At 40.7% G+C, this 17294-nt stretch overlaps 3 protein-coding genes across 3 annotated transcripts in view; 2 read left to right on the top strand and 1 right to left on the bottom strand.

The window, feature by feature from the left end:
• Window positions 1-16089, top strand: part of LOC122252371 (uncharacterized) — a 55354-nt gene extending 39265 nt beyond the window's left edge. Inside the window, exon 5 of the mRNA XM_086550472.1 lies at window positions 9800-16089. Coding sequence (XP_086406598.1) covers window positions 9800-15499 — 5700 coding nt within the window. The 3' untranslated portion in view covers window positions 15500-16089. The remainder of the gene's footprint in view (window positions 1-9799) is intronic.
• LOC147469174 (uncharacterized) lies at window positions 6263-7431 on the top strand. Its single transcript, XM_086550152.1, has one exon. The coding sequence runs from the start codon at window positions 6391-6393 to the stop codon at window positions 7288-7290; it is 900 nt and encodes a 299-aa protein (XP_086406278.1). The 5' UTR covers window positions 6263-6390; the 3' UTR covers window positions 7291-7431.
• Window positions 16090-16505: 416 nt separating the features above from the next.
• The window catches only part of LOC122253099 (neuroparsin-A), a 5675-nt gene continuing 4886 nt past the window's right edge, over window positions 16506-17294 (bottom strand). The window contains exon 4 of the mRNA XM_043015905.2: window positions 16506-17294. This exon is cut by the window's right edge and continues 493 nt beyond it. The gene's annotated coding sequence lies outside the window, so the exon portion shown is untranslated.

Raw genomic sequence — 17294 nt, 5'->3', positions numbered from 1 at the left:
AACGATTACTATTACAGCTATCAAATTCTTATTATCGTTATTTGTATTATTTATTATCATTATTATTATAATTATGATAACAATACTACTAGAACTGTTACAGTTAATCATCACATTCTTCCTATCGTCATTTGCATTATAATTATTATCATTATTATCATAATTATGATACGAATAGGAGTTGTCAGTAGCAGTACAACTATTATGGATATTACTTTCATTACTTCTAGTATCATAAAATAACAATGGAAATGATATTTATCATTATCATTATGATAGTTATTGAGATGGCCACTGCTGCTAGAACCACTACTATTACTTGTATGAAGCATACACCGCGCCACATAATTGCTTATACTGTGATTTCTTCCATCAAAGTAATGGTTTCAGTTAGATATTTATTAGGAACGGGTTGTTCCGCATTCACAAGATGCTGTTCTCATGCTCTGGCACCTGAAAATAAACTGAATTTCATTTGATGGTTTCAACTGCCTGTTTACCAATGATAATTATTAACTGGTAATTGATAACTCTCATGAAACAGACAGTTAGTGATTTCTCTGAGAAGGTCGTGATTTCTGCTTGTCTACTTGACATGAAACATGCTACTTCGTGTGCTTCCTCATGACTCATCTCCCCCTCACCCAATGTTGTATGTTGCCTGCAGCAGCAATTCACCTTCCCCTTCACCTGTCCCTCGCTACTATACTCACCTCTCCACGCTAGGTGTCTCACCAACAACAACCTCAGCCTCAGCAACAAGAAAGACCTGGCTTTGGCTTCAAGAGGTTCTTCAATGAGGTCAAAGAGGACATCAAAAACTTTGTAACTGGGTCAGGGAATAATATCGGGTAACCTGCTGTACTGGCGCCTGGGTGAGTGGGCGGCCCTCTCACTTGGCAGATGATGGTCATTCTCAGCGTATGGTTACTGAATGAGCGATCTAAGCGTTACAGATACATGTTCATTAAAGGACTTGTCTGTCAATAAGGAGGTACTGTATAGGCCATCCAAATTAATGCAACTAAACAGTACTGAAAACAATCATCAAAACAAAATGAAAAAAAAATGCAAATACTTGTGCATCTGTAACCCTTTGAACAATGAGATGAAATTATTTTTTTTACTACTTATATGTGGTATTTTCTAGCACTCGATGCTCTCCCAAACTGTTTTGATGCGTTCCCACTCGATTACATGTTCATCAATCACCGGTGTGTTCCTTAGTGTTCATCGTTGTGAGTCGTCACTGCCGCACTATGTCCATGGAGTGTTGCACTGAAATTTGCACGGAGATCTTTTATCTTATTATGCGAATGTAAATTGTTGTGTGTAAATGTTCATCTCACAGTTGTTTGAAGCGCTTTTGCATACACGTTAAAAGACAGAAATGTGTCATCCTAAGCATATACCAAGCGAATCACACTTTGCATATTGGTGACAAACGTAAAAGTGAAACTAGCCAATTAGATAAATTTTCGGCCCTGGATCCGTGTTCATTCGTCCTTTATTTTGGCGAATTACTGCGGATGACTAGCATTCTGCTGCAATACGTTACGTTCCGTATTTAAAACCCATTGCGTGAAGATTATTTGATTTGTTTCATTCCTTCTTTCATTTTATGCAGGTTTACTAATTGCCTGCTTTATATTATTTTAGTTACAATATATACTTAGAAAATCATTAAGTATATTTGATTTAATTGTAGCTACTGTTGCCTGCAGAGTATTATTACGATTTTTTCTATATTTTCCTTGCTCTTTTTTCTAGGCGTCCATGTTTGCTGTCTAAACAAGGACTCTTGATACTAATATTTTTTAAAGTCATTGCACGTCTAAATATTTAGTTTATTAACTGTAATTCCTTTGGTGTAGAATACGGTTGCAATTTCTCAATTATATGCAAGTTGTCCAGATTCCAGAAATTAGTCTTTACGTGTCATGTGTATTTTTGATATATATCACTTTTATGTACATGGTTATACATGTCATTTTAATTTGTTTCCAATATTCATGGCATCAAAGGTTTTTTAATATCTGGAATTTGGTTTTATATCTTAATTTTTCAATATCCTCCTTAACCATCACTACTATCAGTGGGCCCACTGGTGGTGTCCAAAGCCAAACTAATACGCTAAATTTTCTCCCGGCCGCCCTTGCTGATGTTCATCGCACTTCACCCAGCAGTCCAGATTAGTAGTCGAAGCGGACACGGAACCACCTTTATCACCGGACAGACAAGCAGAACAAGACAGCGAATCATTACAAACTTCCTTTACGCATGAGACACAGGACCAAGAATCTGACAAGCAGACGGAAGAGAACCATGAGTATTCCACTGTGCTTGATACGCAGACAGAGCAGAACCAGGAACGACCTCGAACTTCTGACAATGAGTACTTAGCTGTTAAACAGGAGGGGCAGGACCTAGAACTACTACAATCTTCTGTTACGTATGAGAATCAAAATCAGGACCAAGAACCTATATATGACAATCCAGCAGAACTGGATTACGAACCACAAGAAAATTCTGGTTCATTTGAGAATCAAGACCGGGAATATTCACATGGATCTGTCAAACAAGTAGAACAGGACCAAGATTCCTTAGAAACCTCTCAGACACTTGAAAAAGAAGATTCACCTGTGCCTGAAGAACAAGCAGAGCAGAATCATGATCCAATCCAGATTCCTGATGCGCATGAAAAACATCTTCTGCATGACTATTACGACGAAGATCGAAAACCACTTTATCAATTTTATACACCAGTAAATAATGCCACTAGTCTGATAGATAAAGCAAGATATGTACTTGACACTGGGGCCAAAAATGTCAAAGATGATAAAGTCAAGGCTTACAATGCAGACGTTAAGAATAACGACACTGAAGTCAAAGCCAATGAAACTAAAACTATTGCTGATGATACTGGAGAATTTGCTGATATAGTCAGAACCGATGCCGAGGAAACCAAGTCCGTAAATGATGCTACTGAAACTCAGGCTGAAATTAGGACCGGCGGTGCTGAAGTCACTGACGAGGCTGAATTAAATGCTGATATTTCCGAAGTCAAAAGTGATAATACTGACGTGAAGATTGATCATCCTGAACCTAAAGCTGATGATACCGAACTGAGGAATGACGAATCTGAAAGTCTGAAGTCTGATATTACTGAAGCAAACGAAACTGTTAAAATTTATGTTTCTGAGGTCAAGCCTGATGATTCTGAAACTGACAACAGTGGAGTCGACAGTGCAGAGATTAATAATGATACTAATGACAATTCTGAATTCAAAACGAATGTTACTGATATCAGAATAAAAGAAAACGCAGTCCAAGGCGATACTGATCGAAAACCACTGTATCAGTTTTATACACCAGTAAATAATGCCACCATCATGATAAATGAAGTCAAGGCCGATGATGCTGATGACAAGAAAGATGACACTGAAACTGAAGTTGATACTAAAGTGAATGCCAACAAATTAGAAGTCGGGGAAGATGATACTGAAGTCATGACTGATGAAACTGATGTCATGACTGATAACACGGAAAACAAGGCTGATATTACTGAATCCAATGATAATGATAATGTCAAGATTGCTGAAAGTGAAGTCAAAATTGATAGTGCTGAAGTCAGTGTTGATAATACAGATGACAGATTGAAGTATATCGACAACGACACTGATGTAACTGAAACCAAAGCTGATGAAAGTGAAATAAAAGATAAAGAGGTTGGAACTGAAGCTGAAAGTAAAGTTAATGACTCTGAAGCAAACACTGATGATACTGAAACCAAATCTGATAATACCGAATCCAAGGTAAGTGATACTGAAGTGAAGACTGGTGATACCGAAGTCAAGGTTGATGATACCGAAGCATTGGCTGATCATACTGAAACTAAAGCTGATGATACTGAAGCCAAGACTGATGATAATGAAATTAAGGCTGATGAAATTGAGGATAAGACCGATAATACTGAAGCTAAGAAAGAGATTACTGAAGAAACGACAGATATTACTAAAACTAATGCTGATCATACTGAGACGAAGGCCGATGATACTGAAGCCAAGACTGATGAAATTGAAGCCAAGATCGATAATACTGAAACCCAGGCCGATGATACTGAAGCCAATGCTGATGATACTGAAGCCAAGAATGATAATACAGAAGCTAAGGCTGGTGATGCTGAAGCTAAGGCCGAGGATATTGAGGCCAAGATTGTTGATGGTGAAGCCAAGACCGTTGATACTGAAGCCATGGATGATGATGTTGAGGCGAAGACCAATGATACTGAAGGCAAAGCCGATGATACTGAAGCCAAGGTCGATGATACTGAAGCCAAGACCGATGATACTGAAGCCAAGGTCGATGATACTGAAGCCAAGGTCGATGATACTGAAGCCAAGGCCGATGATACTGAAGCCAAGGTCGATGATACTGAAGCCAAGGTCGATGATACTGAAGCCAAGGCAGATGATACTGAAGCCAAGGCAGATGATGTTGAAGCCAAGACCAATGATACTGAAGTCAAGGCAGATGATACTGAAGCCAAGGCAGATGATGTTGAAGCCAAGACCAATGATACTGAAGTCAAGGCAGATGATGCTGAAGTCAAGACCGATGATACTGAAGCCAAGACCGATGATACTGAAGCCAAGGCAGATGATACTGAAGCCAAGGCAGATGATGTTGAAGCCAAGACCAATGATACTGAAGCCAAGGCCGATGATGCTGAAGCCAAGGTAGATGATACTGAAGCCAAGGTCGATGATACTGAAGCCAAGACCGATGATACTGAAGCCAAGGCCGATGATACTGAAGCCAAGGTAGATGATACTGAAGCCAAGGTCGATGATACTGAAACCAAGGTAGATGGTACTGAAGCCAAGGCAGATGATGTTGAAGCCAAGACCAATGATACTGAAGCCAAGGCTGATGATACTGAAGTCAAGGCTGATGATACTGAAGCCAAGGTCGATGATACTGAAGCCAAGGCAGATGATGCTGAAGCCAAGATAGATGCTGAAGCCAAGACCGTTGATACTGAAGCCAAGACCGATGATACTGAAGCCAAGGCCGATGATGCTGAAGTCAAGATCGATGATACTGAAGCCAAGACCAATGATACTGAAGCCAAGACCAATGATACTGAAGCCAAGGCAGATGATACTGAAGCCAAGGCCGATGATACTGAAGCCAAGGCAGATGATGTTGAAGCCAAGGCAGATGATGTTGAAGCCAAGACCAATGATACTGAAGCCAAGGCAGATGATACTGAAGCCAAGACCGATGATACTGAAGCCAAGACCGATGATACTGAAGCCAAGGCAGATGATACTGAAGCCAAGGTCGATGATACTGAAGCCAAGGCAGATGATGCTGAAGCCAAGATAGATGCTGAAGCCAAGACCGTTGATACTGAAGCCAAGGCAGATGATACTGAAGCCAAGACCGATGATACTGAAGCCAAGACCGATGATACTGAAGCCAAGACCGATGATACTGAAGCCAAGGCCGATGATACTGAAGCCAAGGCCGATGATACTGAAGCCAAAATCGATAATGCGGAAGCCAAGACTAATGATGCTGAAGCCAAGACCGATGATACTGAAGCTAAGACCGATGTTGCTGAAGCCAAGGCTGATTATACTGAAACCAAGGCTGGTGATGCTGAAGCCAAGACCGATGATAATAAAGACGAGACTGTTAATACTGAAGCCAAGGTTGATGATGCTGAAGCCAGCACTGTTGCTGAAGTCAAGGTCGATGATACTGAAGCCAAGACCGAGAGTAAAGAGGCCAAGACTAAAGCCGAGTCTGATAATACTGAAGTAAAAGCAGATGTCACTGAAGCCAACGATGGTGATGCCGAAACTAAGAGTGATGGTGCTGAAGTCAAGGCTAATGATACTGAAGCCCTGGCCAATGATATTGAAGCCAAGATCGATAATACTGAAGTCAAGGAAGATATTACTGAAGCCAAGGCTGGTGATGCTGAAACCATGAGTGATGGTGCTGAAATCAAGGTTGATGATACTGAAACCATGGCTAATGACACTGAAGCCAAGACCGATAATACCGAAGTCAAGGCTGATAATGCTGAAGCCAAGACTGAGTACCCCGAAGTCAAAGCTGATGGTACTGAGGCAAACCTTGATGACACTAATACCAAATCTGATAATGGTGAAGCCAAAACAGATGTTGCTGAACCCAAAGCCAAGATCGGTGATACTGAAGCTAAGACTAATGATCAGGACACTGAAGTCAAATCAGATGATAATGAAGTCAAGACTGAAGTCAAAACGGGTTCTGGGGATAATTACAGTGAAACCCTAGATCCTGAAGTAAAGGATAGTGCTGAAGCCAAGACAGAAGAAACTGAAGCCAAGACTGATGTTACTGAAGCCAAGATCGGGGAAACCGAAATCAAGACTGATGATACTGAAGCCAAGGCCGAAGATACTGAAGCCAAGGTTGATGGCACTGAGGTTAAGGCAGAAGGTACTGAAGCCAAGCCGGATAATACTGAAGCCAAGGCAAGTGATACTGAAGCTAAGGCTGATAATGCTGAAGCTAAGGCTGATGACTCTGAAACTAAACTTGATGATAGTGAAGCCAAGACTGGTGATCCTGAAGCCAATGGTGGTGATACTGAAGTCAATGTTAGTGATACTAAAGACAAAAAAGATGATACTGAAGCCAAGGCTGGTGATACTGAAGCCAACGCTGGTGATACTGAAGCTAAGATTAGTGATAACGAAGCCAAGGCTAGTGATATTGAAGACAAAAATGATAATACTGAAGACAAGGTTGGCGATACTGAAGCCAAGACTGGTGATACTGAAGCCAAGGTTGGGGATACTGAAGCCAAGGCTGGTGACACTGAAGCCAAGGCTGGTGATACTGAAGCCAAGGCTGGTGATGCTGAAGCCAAGATTGGTGATACTGAAGCCAATGCTGGTGATACTGAAGCCAAGGCTGGTGATGCTGAAGCCAAGATTGGTGATACTGAAGCCAAGGCTGGTGATACTGAAGCCAAGGCTGGTGATACTGAAGCCAAGGTTGGTGATACTGAAGCCAAGGTTAGTGATACTGAAGCCAAGGCTGGTGATACTGAAGCCAAGGCTGGTGATACTGAAGCCAAGGTTGGTGATACTGAAGCCAAGGTTAGTGATACTGAAGCCAAGGCTGGTGTTACTGAAACTATGGGTGATAATGCTATCAAGATTGGTGATATCGAAGTCAAATCTTATGATAACAAAGCAAATGTTGATTACACTGATGATACTGTAGCTAAGATCATTGATGCTGAGGTAGAAACCACATTTACTGATACTGGAGCTAAATCTGATGACACTGAAGCCAAGACCATTGACACTGAATCCAAGACCGATGATACTGAAGCCAAGACTAATAATACTGAAGCCAAGAATGATGATACTGAAGCGAAAATTGGCGATAATGAATCCATAGCAAGCAATAAAACTGATGATACTGAAGGTAAGATTAGTGATGCTGGAAACAAGGTTGTTGATATGGAAGCCACAATCACAGATACTGGAGCTAAATCTGATGGTACAATAAGCAAGGCCGATGATGCAGAAGCCAAGACCGATGATACTGAAGCCAAAACTACGGATACAGAAACTAAAATCAGTGATACTGAAGCGAAGGTTGACGATAGTGACCCTATAGCAGGTAACATTACTGAAACCATGGTTGGTATTACTGAAGCCAAAACTGATAATGCTGACAAGACCGATAATCTTGAATTCAAGGTTAATGATATTAAACCCAATGCTGATGTTTTTATTGCTGAATACGAAGACCAACCTGAATTCATGTCATATGAAGGTAAGATAGAAGGTGACGGTGGCATAGCTGATGCTGTTAAAATAAATGAACCTGACAATAAAACAGAAGTAGAAATTGGCAAAGTTGTTTCTGAAGCTGATTTTGAGGTAGAGGCTGAGTGTGGTGCTAATGAAAGTAGAATAGATGGTTTTGAAACCAAGGCTAGCAGCGAGGAAAAGAAAGTTGAAGGTGAAACCAAGGTAAGTGATGTTAAAACAGGAAGTACAAACGACGATGACACAACAGAGACACAGAACACAATCAGTGAAGGTTATATAGAGGAGAATAAATCTATATCTGACGTAGACGATGCTGGCAAATCGGATGAAGCTGTAAAAATCACCAAAACCAACTCGGAAGACTCGCAGATAATTGCATCATATCCTGAGGACCCTATTATCTATGGTGAAGAAACAAATTTAAGAATGAAAGAAAGTGAATTACCTAATATTCCTAACAAACCAGTGATGGTAAAGTTCCATCAAATGCCAAATAATGATGTAAATCTAGAGAATAATAGCAGTACAGCTGAGAGCGATTTTCAGATACCTCGACCACCGACTCCATATCATGCTGATGTGGCGAATGAACTGCCCAGTGGTAATTCTGACAATAAACTGAATGAAGCAGTCTCCAAAGATGAAGGGCATAAGTCATTGGAAAGTTACCAGACAAAAGAATCAAAAGATGTGGATACAAACAGCAAAGATGTAATTAATGAAAACAAAGAAGACAAAATCACCATTCGAGTAAGTGCCGATCATAAGGACGATGAACCAAATTTCAGTCAGACAGAACAGAATGACATAGATAAATCAGATGGTAAGTTCTCACGTTCTACCAGCTCATGTTCGTGCTCAAAAATGTCTGAGCATGAGGACAAAGAGACTCAGTATGAGGAAAACAATAGTGCATCAGACAATCTCAACAAAGTATTGTCCCATGAAGAGCCTGCAGATTCTCAAAGTATGTTGAATGATAAAGACCAGCGCCTGAATGAAAATACCCGAACTACACTTCAGAGTAAGAAAAAAAAGAGGAAATCTAGAGTCATTGCATCATCTGATGGAGAGCAAAATGACACTCATACCCTCAACAAACTCATGACTAAGGCCAATGAAGACTCTAGTCATACTGTCCTTATAGAGGGGATGTAAGAGGAGGACCCTGGCTACTGCTCTTCCTTTCGAGCTTCTTAGGAGGTGAAATATTGTCATGAGCACTGCTCACATGCATGGTGAGCCACTCAGAATGTGGTAGCAAGTAAACACCTGAATCAAAATTGTCCAGTTCATATAAATAATAAAGTGTGCACTTTGCTGACAAGAAAATTAATCATAAACCATATATTGACACCAGACCACAGAAGGGAAAGAATTATCCTTGTGCCATGATCACAGACAAATTGGATGATAGCAAAAGGCATAAATCACATTAATCATCAAAATTCTGAGCACAAAACTGCGTTGCACTAAGAACTACCTAGTAATGGCCACCACCAGTGACATCCCTACCCTACACTGTAGCATGTGCACCACCCTTTTTCTTTTATTTATTATTTATTTATTTCAACTGAATGATATTCCAGGAGAGCATCATGTCTAGGGACATGTGAAGTATGTAGTCAGTTTCACTATTTGTATATACTGCAAAAGCCTTTCTGTCCTGCAGCCTCACTTGTTTGCTTTTACAGCACACGCTTTGCCTTATCGATGTTATAATATAGCCAAAATTTTTTGCTGTCTTTTAAAAATATGTAAACTGATCATAATTACTCCAAAGAAAAAACAAAATAAAACAAAGATTTGCTCAGTTTTTGTTTCTCAAAGTAAATTCAGATTCAAATAAAAATTGTGAACTTTATCTGTTGGATCAAAATAAACATCTAGAAACAAATATAACTGATTCCTTATGTCATTTTCTAATGATGTCTGCTAACATTTTCCAGGTAGCCACCAAAAGTGGAGAGGAGGAGATTATTCCTGCACCTACCAACACCCAGCCAGATTTTTATGGTTACAAGAGCAAGCAAAGTCAAAAAACTATGGATTCTTCTTGTAATGGATATGGTGATGATTCAGAGAAATTTGTAAAAGATTATGATACCGATTACAGTGATCCCCAACTTGAGCAAGCTGCTACAAAAATCCAAGCTTCTTTTCGAGGTTACAAAACACGACAAGATCTAAAAGATGCTGTACCACCTACAATGGAAGAATTGGGCAATATTAACCTCACTGATCCAGACCTCAATAAAGCTGCAACTCAGATCCAGGCCTCCTTCAGGGGATATAAAACCAGACAAAATTTGAAAGAGAATCAGCTAGAATCTTCAGCAAAGGAAGAGCTAGATGGCATTGACCTGAAAGATCCTGAACTTGAAAAGGCTGCAACTCAGATCCAAGCATCCTTCAGGGGCTATAAAACCAGACAGAATCTGAAAGAGAATGAATCTCCTGCTAATGAAGAACTGGATGGCATTGATCTGACTGATCCTGAACTTGAAAAGGCTGCCACTCAGATCCAAGCATCCTTCAGGGGCTATAAAACCAGACAGAATCTGAAAGAGAATGAATCTACTGCTAATGAAGAACTAGATGGCATTGATCTGACTGATCCTGAGCTTGAAAAGGCTGCCACTCAGATCCAAGCATCCTTCAGGGGCTATAAAACCAGACAGAATCTGAAAGAGAATGAATCTCCTGCTAATGAAGAACTAGATGGCATTGATCTGACTGATCCTGAACTTGAAAAGGCTGCCACTCAGATCCAAGCATCTTTCAGGGGCTATAAAACCAGACAGAATCTGAAAGAGAATGAATCTCCAGATAATGAAGAGATGGATGGCATTGATCTAAATGACCCAGATCTTGAAAAGGCTGCAACTCAGATCCAAGCATCCTTCAGGGGCTATAAAACCAGACAGAATCTGAAAGAGAATGAATCTCCTGCTAATGAAGAACTAGATGGCATTGATTTGGCTGATCCTGAACTTGAAAAGGCTGCAACTCAGATCCAAGCATCTTTCAGGGGCTATAAAACCAGACAGAATCTGAAAGAGAATGAATCTCCTGCTAATGAAGAACTAGATGGCATTGATCTGACTGATCCTGAACTTGAAAAGGCTGCCACTCAGATCCAAGCATCCTTCAGGGGCTATAAAACCAGACAGAATCTGAAAGAGAATGAATCTCCTGCTAATGAAGAACTAGATGGCATTGATCTGACTGATCCTGAACTTGAAAAGGCTGCCACTCAGATCCAAGCATCTTTCAGGGGCTATAAAACCAGACAGAATTTGAAAGAGAATGAATCTCCTGCTAATGAAGAGCTGGATGGCATTGATCTGACTGATCCTGAACTTGAAAAGGCTGCAACACAGATCCAAGCATCCTTCAGGGGCTATAAAACCAGACAGAATCTGAAAGAGAATGAATCTCCAAATAATGAAGAACTAGATGGCATTGATTTGGCTGATCCTGAACTTGAAAAGGCTGCCACTCAGATCCAAGCATCCTTCAGGGGCTATAAAACCAGACAGAATCTGAAAGAGAATGAATCTCCAGATAATGAAGAACTGGATGGCATTGATCTGACTGATCCTGAACTTGAAAAGGCAGCCACTCAGATCCAAGCATCTTTCAGGGGCTATAAAACCAGACAGAATCTGAAAGAGAATGAATCTCCTGCTAATGAAGAGCTGGATGGCATTGATCTGACTGATCCTGAACTTGAAAAGGCAGCCACTCAGATCCAAGCATCTTTCAGGGGCTATAAAACCAGACAGAATCTGAAAGAGAATGAATCTCCTGCTAATGAAGAACTAGATGGCATTGACTTAAAGGATCCAGAACTTGAAAAGGCTGCCACTCAGATCCAAGCATCTTTCAGGGGCTATAAAACCAGACAGAATCTGAAAGAGAATGAATCTCCTGCTAATGAAGAGCTGGATGGCATTGATCTGACTGATCCTGAACTTGAAAAGGCAGCCACTCAGATCCAAGCATCTTTCAGGGGCTATAAAACCAGACAGAATCTGAAAGAGAATGAATCTCCTGCTAATGAAGAACTGGATGGCATTGATCTGACTGATCCTGAACTTGAAAAGGCTGCAACTCAGATCCAAGCATCTTTCAGGGGCTTTAAAACCAGACAGAATCTGAAAGAAAATGAATCTCCTGCTAATGAAGAACTGGATGGCATTGATCTGACTGATCCTGAACTTGAAAAGGCTGCCACTCAGATCCAAGCATCTTTCAGGGGCTTTAAAACCAGACAGAATCTGAAAGAGAATGAATCTCCTGCTAATGAAGAACTAGATGGCATTGATCTGACTGATCCTGAACTTGAAAAGGCTGCCACTCAGATCCAAGCATCTTTCAGGGGCTTTAAAACCAGACAGAATCTGAAAGAGAATGAATCTCCTGCTAATGAAGAACTAGATGGCATTGATCTGACTGATCCTGAACTTGAAAAGGCTGCCACTCAGATCCAAGCATCCTTCAGGGGCTATAAAACCAGACAGAATCTGAAAGAGAATGAATCTCCTGCTAATGAAGAGCTGGATGGCATTGATCTGACTGATCCTGAACTTGAAAAGGCTGCCACTCAGATCCAAGCATCTTTCAGGGGCTATAAAACCAGACAGAATCTGAAAGAGAATGAATCTCCTGCTAATGAAGAACTAGATGGCATTGATCTGACTGATCCTGAACTTGAAAAGGCTGCCACTCAGATCCAAGCATCTTTCAGGGGCTTTAAAACCAGACAGAATCTGAAAGAGAATGAATCTCCTGCTAGTGAAGAGCTGGATGGCATTGATCTGAATGACCCAGAACTTGAAAAGGCTGCCACTCAGATCCAAGCATCCTTCAGGGGCTATAAAACCAGACAGAATCTGAAAGGGAATGAATCTCCTGCTAATGAAGAACTAGATGGCATTGATCTGAATGACCCAGAACTTGAAAAGGCTGCCACTCAGATCCAAGCATCTTTCAGGGGCTTTAAAACCAGACAGAATCTGAAAGAGAATGAATCTCCTGCTAATGAAGAACTAGATGGCATTGATCTGACTGATCCTGAACTTGAAAAGGCTGCAACTCAGATCCAAGCATCTTTCAGGGGCTATAAAACCAGACAGAATCTGAAAGAGAATGAATCTCCTGCTAATGAAGAACTAGATGGCATTGATCTGACTGATCCTGAACTTGGAAAGGCTGCCACTCAGATCCAAGCATCTTTCAGGGGCTATAAAACCAGACAGAATCTGAAAGAGAATGAATCTCCTGCTAATGAAGAGCTGGATGGCATTGATCTGACTGATCCTGAACTTGAAAAGGCTGCCACTCAGATCCAAGCATCTTTCAGGGGCTATAAAACCAGACAGAATCTGAAAGGGAATGAATCTCCTGCTAATGAAGAACTGGATGGCATTGATCTGAATGACCCAGAACTTGAAAAGGCTGCCACTCAGATCCAAGCATCCTTCAGGGGCTATAAAACCAGACAGAATCTGAAAGAGAATGAATCTCCAAATAATGAAGAGCTGGATGGCATTGATCTGAATGACCCAGATCTTGAAAAGGCTGCCACTCAGATCCAAGCATCCTTCAGGGGCTATAAAACCAGACAGAATCTGAAAGAGAATGAATCTCCAGATAATGAAGAACTGGATGGCATTGATCTGACTGATCCTGAACTTGAAAAGGCAGCCACTCAGATCCAAGCATCTTTCAGGGGCTTTAAAACCAGACAGAATCTGAAAGAGAATGAATCTCCTGCTAATGAAGAACTAGATGGCATTGATCTGACTGATCCTGAACTTGAAAAGGCTGCCACTCAGATCCAAGCATCTTTCAGGGGCTATAAAACCAGACAGAATCTGAAAGAGAATGAATCTCCTGCTAATGAAGAGCTGGATGGCATTGATCTGACTGATCCTGAACTTGAAAAGGCTGCCACTCAGATCCAAGCATCTTTCAGGGGCTTTAAAACCAGACAGAATCTGAAAGAGAATGAATCTCCTGCTAATGAAGAACTAGATGGCATTGATCTGACTGATCCTGAACTTGAAAAGGCTGCCACTCAGATCCAAGCATCTTTCAGGGGCTATAAAACCAGACAGAATCTGAAAGAGAATGAATCTCCTGCTAATGAAGAACTAGATGGCATTGATTTGACTGATCCTGAACTTGAAAAGGCTGCAACACAGATTCAAGCATCTTTCAGGGGATATATGGCCAGACAGAGTATGAATAAAGATACACTTCTAGATAAAGAAGATGATATTGCCATTGACCTAAATGACCCAGAACTTGAAAAAGCGGCTACTCATATCCAGTCATTATTTAGAGGATACAAAACTAGACAAAGTTTAAAAAATGATCATCATGAGCAAAAATTAATAGAGTTAAATGACTTTGATCTTAATGACCCCGACCTCCATCAAGCAGCATCTCTTATTCAGGCCAAATTCCGAGATTATCAGTCAAGAATAAATGTTGCGGATTGTAAGTCCCTTGGGAAAGATGATACTGATGACATCGATTTGAATGATCCAGAAGTTCTTAAAGCAGCCACCCTAATTCAGGCATCATTTAGAGGTTTCCAAACAAGGAAAGGCATCCATCCATCTGATCCTGAGAAAAGGGAAGGGAATGACACTTACCTCAATAATCTTGAAACTACCGAAGGAAATATCGTGAATAATGGTGAAGATAAGGAGGTTGTTGAGGAAGCAGCTAAACAGACGGAAGAACAAGGAGGCACAAGATACATCGTAGAGCCATCAATAATAGTAACAGACACTGAAACAAACACAGTACTCCAAGACACAGATTTCGATCCTTCAGCATCTGATAACAAAAACGCATTGGAGGTAAGCCAGTTTGGTGACAGTGACTGGTCCAATGTCTCCAGTAGAGATGCCAGCCCATCTCCAGACCACAATCCACTCAGTGCTCCTGTTGCCACTGCAGAACTGAACTCTGCAGCGACAAAGATTCAAAGTATCTTCAGGGGATACAGAACAAGACAACAGATTAAAAGACATCGCACTAACGGCCCCGTAAGTAGCAGAAATAAGTCGAAAAGAAGGGGATCAGGCATGAAAGAGAAGGAAAATGCCGCAGCTACGAAAATCCAGGCAGCTTTCCGTGGCTTCAAAACAAGAAAACACATGAAGAGTTCCCCAAACAAACCTTCCTACCGCAGTTTGCCACATGGCTTGCAGCAGCGGAGGGATAGTTTGGAAGCAGCACAAATGGAGGCTCGACGAGGTAGCCTTACAAGAGACGTCCTGATGGCCAGTGTCCTCGAAGAGAGAATACAACACAGAGAACTAACACCCGAGGATCCAGCATTGATAAAAGCAGCTGTGACCTTGCAGGCTGGTGTCAGAGGCTACCTCACTCGGAAGCACATGGCGGAGAAGAGTGCGTCAGATTCATCGAATCGGGTCAATGCAGAAGCAGCAGCAGCCACAAAGATCCAGGCTGGGTTTAGAGGTTACAAGACCCGCAAGATGTTGAGGGAGAGAGCGCAGGCCAGCCTAGATCTTAGTGACCCAGCTGTGATCCAGGCAGCTGTGAGGATACAAGCTGCTCTCCGTGGACATCTTGCTAGGAAGGAATTGAGAGGAGCGTCCTAAGGGATTTTTTCCCTTATAGAATGTAATGATATATATAGAGAGATATGCTTTAGAAGCTTTAAGTACTTAATAACTCATATTGTATACATATACATATATATTTATATTCTGTTACACTTATCGCATAACCATGTTATAGGCAAAGTTTACCAGTAATTTAATGAAAAGCTTTTTATTTATATCATTATTTTGTTAACCCAGGTTTGCTTCCACTGTAGGCTACGGGGAATGTAATAAGAAAAATAAATCATTGGTTTTGTTGCCATCTGAAACAAAGTTTAATATGTACAGCTGTGGAGTATGAACTAATACATATCTTACAGACATTAATATTGTAACAATATTATGTTATATAATGAACGAGACTATGGTAGCTAATTGCAGCTCATTCATAATTACTTGCATTTCATTAGGTATCAAGGACATACTTCACGGTAATCACTGTGATTCTAGAAAAAAATGCATACTTTCACACATACAGTACATACATGAATGTATGTATATATGTATGTAGGTATGTACCACTGTACTGTGCTACTGCATTTAGTGCTTAATACGGATGTACTATGTTCAATAAAAAATACATTCAATTCTTTTTATGTGCGTCCCTACTAGACGAGCAGGTTATGAGTATTGTTCTTCATAATTTCATAATATATTTATGTTGGTCATAATATCTTAAAGTTGTTCATGAAATCTTAAATGATATCTTTATAGAGCCGTGAACACCTTCAATGTAATTATATTCACAATGATATGTAGTGCATTTTGATGTCCGAATTGTAATATACTATGATATATCCCACTAATTAAGTGTGAGAAGAGAATATAGAACATCATTTATATTCATATACTTTGTTTAATATAAACTCACGTTAGACGGATCACGTGGTGATGGTTTTCCCGATAAGACATTGAGGAACATATCTGTACTGATTATGTATCTATTCCTTCATTGTTTCAGATATCAATTTTCTATTCCATGGTATCAATAAAGCATACTCTGTTGATGTTTATGACCTTTATCGTGAAGAAAGTGCAATACATTCGTATAAACCTCTCGGGGACATTGGCACAAGCCCCGTGCAACATTGTTAAGAGGAACATATTCTTTATTGCAGTATGGAAACTTTGCGGTGTGAAGATACATTTGATTGGTTTTATGATTGTTAAAGTATCGCGCCCGAGGGGGATATTTCGTTTAAAAGTCAACGGAGGGGATTGGAGATCTGTGATGACAGTGAAAGAGAGAGAGAGAGAGAGAGAGAGAGAGAGAGAGAGAGAGAGAGAGAGAGAGAGAGAGAGAGAGAGAGAGAGAGAAAATACTATCTCCCTGAAACATGGAGAAAGGGGACAAAAGATGTACACAGAACAAACAGCTGATCAAGAAAGCCGCATGATCTTCGTACATGAAAAAGACAGCGAAGCGAAGCACAGCCAGAGAATGCCCTTTAGCTGGAGAGGATGATTATCGGAATTGATAACGAGCAGCTGCTGGGATTAACAGGATGGGGCAGTCAGAGCCGAGCCGGCGCCGAGCGGCCGGCCCCATGAGTGCGGGCGGTGTTGGGGGGGCCTACCCTGGGCCGTGTTACATAGGTCATAGGAGGAGGTGGCTTTAACTTGTCACTTAAGACATCTAATATTATTTGTACTCAGTTATCACAAGATTAAATATGCAACATGTAACAACGCTCAACACACGTACATGACAAACTTGCATTGTCTGATGTGTATATAAATGTGTGTATAAAGTATAAATAGCAAGATACACGTTCATTGAATACATGTCAGA

The sequence above is a fragment of the Penaeus japonicus genome, unplaced genomic scaffold (genome assembly GCF_977035675.1).
Source record: "Penaeus japonicus unplaced genomic scaffold, GWHDUDI00000001_assembly GWHDUDI00000023, whole genome shotgun sequence".
NCBI lineage: Eukaryota > Metazoa > Arthropoda > Malacostraca > Decapoda > Penaeidae > Penaeus > Penaeus japonicus.
Note: the sequence above shows the minus strand (reverse complement) of the source record. Positions and strands in the feature narration are given on the sequence as shown.